Source organism: Ipomoea triloba, chromosome 3, assembly GCF_003576645.1.
Source record: "Ipomoea triloba cultivar NCNSP0323 chromosome 3, ASM357664v1".
NCBI lineage: Eukaryota > Viridiplantae > Streptophyta > Magnoliopsida > Solanales > Convolvulaceae > Ipomoea > Ipomoea triloba.
In genome coordinates, this window is record NC_044918.1 from 23,609,041 (window position 1) to 23,615,632 (window position 6,592).

At 35.1% G+C, this 6,592-nt stretch overlaps 1 protein-coding gene across 3 annotated transcripts in view; it reads left to right on the forward strand.

Annotated features, from left to right (window-relative positions):
- The first annotated feature begins 504 nt into the window (after positions 1–504).
- The window catches only part of LOC116014061 (cytochrome c oxidase assembly protein COX15-like), a 15,685-nt gene continuing 9,597 nt past the window's right edge, over positions 505–6,592 (forward strand). For 2 of the 3 annotated variants that reach the window (XM_031254048.1, XM_031254047.1), the window contains exons 1-7: positions 505–896; positions 1,238–1,533; positions 3,357–3,582; positions 3,680–3,925; positions 4,066–4,176; positions 4,459–4,590; positions 4,693–4,842. In XM_031254048.1, the coding sequence (XP_031109908.1) occupies positions 690–896; positions 1,238–1,533; positions 3,357–3,582; positions 3,680–3,925; positions 4,066–4,176; positions 4,459–4,590; positions 4,693–4,842 (1,368 nt within the window). In that variant the 5' untranslated portion in view covers positions 505–689. Of the gene's footprint in view, positions 897–1,237; positions 1,534–3,356; positions 3,583–3,679; positions 3,926–4,065; positions 4,177–4,458; positions 4,591–4,692; positions 4,843–6,592 lie in introns of those variants that run through there. The other variant, XM_031254050.1, reaches the window with a different exon arrangement.

Sequence of the window (6,592 nt, forward strand, 5' to 3'; positions counted from 1 at the left end):
TTCTAACAGACGTGAGGCATAGGTTTTATCTTGTTTTTCATTTCGTCAAATTGAAGTTATTTGTGGGTCCTACATTAACATTTAGTAGCAATAAAGAGACAGAAATCTCTGCGTAAAAGGCACGCAGCACACCCAGCTGGCGCGTGCAGCTGGTGCGTGACTGCTCAGCTGAGCAGTTTGACTGCTTTGCAGCAGTTTCAATAATTTTTTTTATTCCTTTCTTTTTTTTGCCTTTTTTATTTTTATCTATTTTTTATCTCACACTCTTTTTCCTAATCACACTTACAAAAACTCATCAAAACCCACAAAAAAAACTCTACTGATATGGATGCTCTAACCCCATACTTTGGCACACACTTTAACATCGTCTCAGTCATCGGAGGACTAAAATAGGTTTAAAAAAAAGTGATAGTTAAATCATTTAATTAGTAAATGAAAATGAATAGGACCAAATTGGTCAAAATGGTCAAATCAATATAGTGGAGATACAATTTTGGTAATTTACTCTTGTGGTTTTGAAATTCTTGAACAACGGCATGGCAAAGCGCTTTCAGTGGTCGGGCTTCCCTTCGCCCGCGGTTTCTAACGAACCGGCTGTTTACCCTTAAACCCTGAGATTCCACTGCACATGAGCTCCACCAGAGGTTAAACCCCAGGAACCAGCCGGCTGAGAGGACGAGAGAGAAGCAATGAGACAGAGGAACTTACTACTGATTTTGAGGCAAAACAAAGCCTTGGGTTCCAAGCTTTTATCCAATCTGAATGCTTCGACTCAAACATCGGATCAGTACAGGCTTTTCTCTTCCATTGCAAAGCTTGCTCCTTTAAGCAGACGCTCCATTACCAGAAGCTTTGTCAATTATGGGTTCAGATCCTTTCATCAGCTCAATCACAAGGTTTTCGTTTTTGCGTTTTAAAAAAAAAAAATTGTCCATCTTTTTGTTTCTCAGTAATACTCGGGCTATAGAAAATGTGTCAAAATTTTAACTTTCTTGGGTTTTGGCTAGTTCTCAATGAGTGAAGATAATTTAAATATTTTGTTGTCTAAGAATAATTATTGCTTTGCTGGTTCAATTTCTTATGATCATGAGTTTGCTTTCTGTTGTTTTTAAGAAACCTATATAACAATTCTTTATCCAACTTTTGTTAGTATCAAGAATCCTAAGAGTTAAAAGTACCTAAATTATCCAGGGTTTAATTTAATTTAATTTATTTTTTTTTTTTTTTGGGGGTTCAGGGTTACAGATCATCAATTAGGAATTTTTCTAGTGTGGCCTCTACTGTTGCTGAAACCAAGGAGGGATTGAAACTCCTTGTAACTGCTGGGCCACATGCTCAGAAAATGATTGGGATATGGCTTTTCACTTCAGCTGCTTGGGTATTTAGTATGGTGGTGCTTGGGGGTATCACACGCCTGACTCGTTCTGGCCTTTCAATGACTGACTGGAAATTCACAGGGAGACTGCCTCCTCTATCTGATGAACAGTGGATTGCTGAATTTGAGAAATACAAACAATCCCCAGAGTTCAAGCGGTTAGTTCAATAACCTGTATCTGTATGTAAGACACACTATTGTAGAACCTTGCTATATTTTCCTTTCTACAACTCTATGGTCTTAGTTTTATCATATGTTAAGGTGTGTGAAAATGCTTTGTTTGACAGCTAGCCAACAGAATTTGTTCCCTGAATGAACCACTCTCATGGATACCAAAGATCTGTATTGACTCTTCTTAAGGGCTTTTATTATAAGCATTTTCCAATAAGCTCCATGTGATAAACTCAAAAACAGCAGGTCACTTCTAGTTTTACAAAAAAATCTTAAAGTAGTACAATATGATAAAGACTTAGTAGAATAAGATAAATACTTAATAAAGCATCTTTATTATTTTTGTCTTGTTGCATTTTTTGTCTTCTTGCGTCCGCTTTTTGTCTTCTTGAACTCTTGATGATAAGACTGATGTCTCTTCATTTTTATCTTCTTTGTCTTCTTTTGCCACTTTTGTCAAAAAGTTAATAGTTCTTGTCTGCTACATTTGATAATAATTTGCCACTGATCTTTGGCTGAATTTGATTTCATCTTTTTGAATCTTTTCCAGTAACACTTGTTAATATTGAGCTTTCATCAGTAGTAATTTGGATAATACAATGATAATACTCTTGAATTTCTCGTCATGACAGGTCCATCTTGATAATATTTTGATAATTCGTCCATTGGACCAGAGAACTTTTGATAAATATGCCACTTGGGAATTAATTTTCTTCTATTTTCTTTACTTGTTTTTCTAATTTTAATGAACTTCTATAATTACTTGGCTTTTTTTTGGTCTATTATTTTTTCGTCCATTTTAGATTCTTGTTTTATTGGTTCATATTTGTACCTTTCTTTTTCTAATATCTCTTTACCATGTTTTTTAAGAAATGTAATTATACTATTTTCTCCTCTTGGGCAATATGTTTATACTCTTAATATTTGGTTATGGAAGAGAGAGAGTTTAGAAAGTCATTCCAAGAAATACAAGAAAGTTTTGGGTAGAAGATATGATTATATTATTAAGATGAGAGGTTCCTTATATAGGAAAAACCTCGTAGATAATTACAAAGTCGCTTCTACTCTTACAAGAAAGTCTGAAAGGATAATTACAAAGTCACTTCTACTTTCACAAAAAAGTCTTAAAGTAGTACAATAAATAAAGACTTAATAAAGCCTCTTTATTATTTTTGTCTTTTTGCATCCTTATTGTTTTTTGTCTTCTTGCACTCTTGATAATAAGGCAGGTGTCTCTTAGGTCAAAGGCTTCTGAAGTATGTTTTATAGCTTAATCTTGTTAAAGCTTCTTGAAATAGCCCATAGACATATTGTTTTCTGTCTTCTTACACTCTTGATAATAAGGCTGATTTCTCTTTGGTAAAAGGCTTCTGAAGTCTGCTTTATAGCTTAATCTTGTTAGGCTCCTTGAAATAGCTTATAGACATAGCTTAAAGCAGCTTTTCAAAACCCATAAGTTTGTTTTATAAGTCTATCCCAACATAGTAAAAATATTAGTACATTAGCTAAGCCTGAATAATATGAAAATAAACTCATCCAAATGTGATCTTAACATAGGAACATTGCCCGAATTGACTAGTTCACTAGTTCAATGATGTTGCTCTAGAACTCCATTTTCTGTGTAACATGGTTTCTTTTTATATATTCCTTTTTAATCACTGTTACTAGTAGCATTTTTCTTCGGGATGGTCACTCTGATCTCAAAGTCACTTAACACTTAAAGTTGCTATTGAGTCTTAATTTAGGAACACTAGCTAAATTGGCTGGATTATTAAATATTAATGCCACTTAATTTCTAACTCCTGCACAGTGTGAACATGGGGATGACAATTGAAGATTTCAAGTTCATATATTGGATGGAATATGCACATCGAATGTGGGGAAGGGCATTAGGTATAATGTTTGCACTTCCTTTCTCATACTTCCTTCACAAAGGATACATTACCATGCAATTAGGGCTTCGACTCTCTGGTCTATTTGCCCTTGGTGCTGGGCAAGGTCTTGTTGGTTGGTGGATGGTTAGAAGTGGTTTGGAGGTACGAAAACATTCTATTTTACTATTTGCAGTTAGGCTGAAATAGTGAAATCAGATGTTATCTCCTTAAATTTTGTAGACATTCTTTTTGTATACAGGAGCCACCATCTGAGTATGTTGTGCCAAGAGTGAGCCCTTACCGCCTTGCAGCTCATCTTACTTCTGCCTTTGTCATTTATTGTGGCCTCTTTTGGACCGGTCTCTCTGTTGTTATGCCCGAACCTCCTGCTGGATCACTTGCTTGGGTTCACGGGGCCGCAAAAGTAAAGCGACTTGCACTTCCTGTTAGCATCCTTGTAGGAGTTACCACGATCTCAGGAGCATTTGTTGCTGGAAATGATGCTGTATGTAAACAATGCTTCTTCATGTTTACCGTTATAAATTTTAAAATAAATTTGGTTGTTTTGCGGAGATTATAATAAAGCAAATATCCATATGGAAAAGAAAGTAATGTGCTATTTTGCTCCATTACTATCTTTTCTAGGGTCATGCATTCAATACTTTTCCAAAAATGGGAGACACTTGGATTCCAGATGATGTTTTTAGTATGAAGCCACTCGTTCGGAACTTTTTTGAAAATACAGCAACCGTTCAGGTAATTCGTTCTGGCTAAACTTATTAATGATTTTGCACATTATTTTATAACTCAACTAAGGTGTATTCTGCACTTATATGGTCTAAAATTCTTCAGCATAAAAGGGCTGCATTTCCCAACAAGGGTGTAGTTGAAAACATTAATCAGTTAGATACTCCATATATATATATATATGTTCTATTGTGGATCGAATTGACTGTATGATTAATTGTGTTGGTTAAAGTTTAAAATATGTTTCCTAATCTGATGTTGAACTCCATTGGATGGGAATATGGTCTACAGCTTGATCATCGTATACTTGCCACTGCAACATTAGCTGCCATCGGTGGCTTATGGTGGGCAACAAGGAAACTCGACATTCACCCTGCAATACGGTCATTAATTGGAAGCACTGTGGGTATGGCCGCTCTACAGGTAGATTACAGGCTCAAGAACCTGGAGTTGTTATCTCCTTCTTGTTTTTCTCTCAACTCAAATCCCCGAGCTCTAATCTGAGTCTAATAACTTATTTTCCAGGTTACTTTGGGTGTTTCGACGCTTCTTTCGTATGTACCTGTTTCACTAGGAACTGCTCATCAGGCGGGAGCTCTAACGCTTTTAACGCTGATGATTCTGCTCAGCCACACTGTGCGCCGCCCTTCTCCATCGCTTCTCAAGTCATTGCCTGTAAGAGTACTTGCAAAAACAGTCTGATACATTGATTACTGAACAGAAGTAGCAAATGAAGTTTCTGCTTCTCCTCTCAACTTTTGCAATGTTTTAGGTCTTTATTCTACTCAAAACTTGTAAAGTGTACTTTGTTGCTACTTGTTTGAATTTGATGATATATGACAATATTTTTTGGTAGATAAGTCTTGTACAATATTGTCTCACGTGTGATGTGTAATATAATTATTATTTTTTACTAAAATGTAATGCTTTTGAAATGATGTGCTAGTATATAGTTCATATTACTATTTTAGTTTATCTTTTTCTATTCATACAATTTGTGAAGGCAATCTATTTTTATGTTTGAGATAATTCTATAAGATGTCTAGCCCATTTACATGAGATTCATACTATGTTGATACAAAAAGTAGGTCAACCTAGGATATGATGAACATCATAGAGAGTTAAATGATGGACAAGATCCTTAATGTGTATACTTATTGATGGAGTTCAGTTTTCTAAATATAAAATAGTCAATAAATTAATTTCGAATATAAGAATCTCATGGCAAATACCAAAAACAATTATGAATAATACTTATATGAAAGAAAGATAGTATATTGATAATTCATGATGATATAAGATTGTGAAACAAAATATATTTATTTGCTAAAGACCTTGTGGTCTAGTGGCACCCGGTATATCGGTTTACACTCCCACATGGACGATGGGAGTGGGTTTGAGCATCAGTCGAGGCAACTGTTGACTCTTTGTACTTTCCCTCTTTGTACCTTCAGTAGGAAAGTAATACTACATTGTAACAGAGTCAGTACTCAAAAAAATATATATTTACTTATAAAAGAGATACAAATCTCAATTAATCTTACTCACACTCATTCTTATTCTTTGAATAATACTACAAATACTTTCACTTTTTATTTTATTTCTTACACCATACTTATATGACACACTTTGATTCATTTAAGAAAAATGTGAGTCACAATTATTACTATTATTTTTTATCTCCCCCCAATAAAATCATACATGTAGTGAAAGTTTTACTCATTTGGAGTTCATTTATCATTTTTTTTGTTTGGCAAGAATGCTGACTCCTAGTCCTATTTTCCCTCTCCTTAATAAACCAATTCTATTCTAATGCAAACTAGGAATAGCAAGTCATCTTCATGCAACTACTTAAGTCGAACCATATTACACAGTAGTAACAATTCAAGTTAGTATCCTTATTTATTAATAATAAAAAATTTTGTGAGACTAAATTAAAAATGTCACTTAAGTAATAATTTAAGAAATGGAAAAAGCATGAAATAGGCTATCAAACTTTGACAATTTGTGCAATTGGACCACCGAACAAAAAAGAAAATACAATTGAACCATTCAACTCTACAAATTTGTGCAAACAACATTTATAGCAGGTTACTTGCAGGTAGAATCAGTCAAATCTTGTTGTCTTATTTTTTTTTTTTTAATAACTAACTAGGACGAAGGAGGGGGCAACCTCCTCCATCACCGTCTAGGTCATCGATGACAGAGGGGGAGGCAGGTTGCCTCCCCAGTCAAGGTCACCGACGAACGGAGGAGGGGTAACCTCCTCCATCCAAGTCACTGACGGACAGAGGAGGAGGAAGTAGCCATGCCTCCTCCTCCGTCAAGGTCGACGAAGGAGGAGGTAGCTGCCTCCTCCATTATTTAAATCTGAGGAGGAGGCATGGTTGCTTCCTCTCTTGATTTAAAAAAAAAAAAAAAAAAA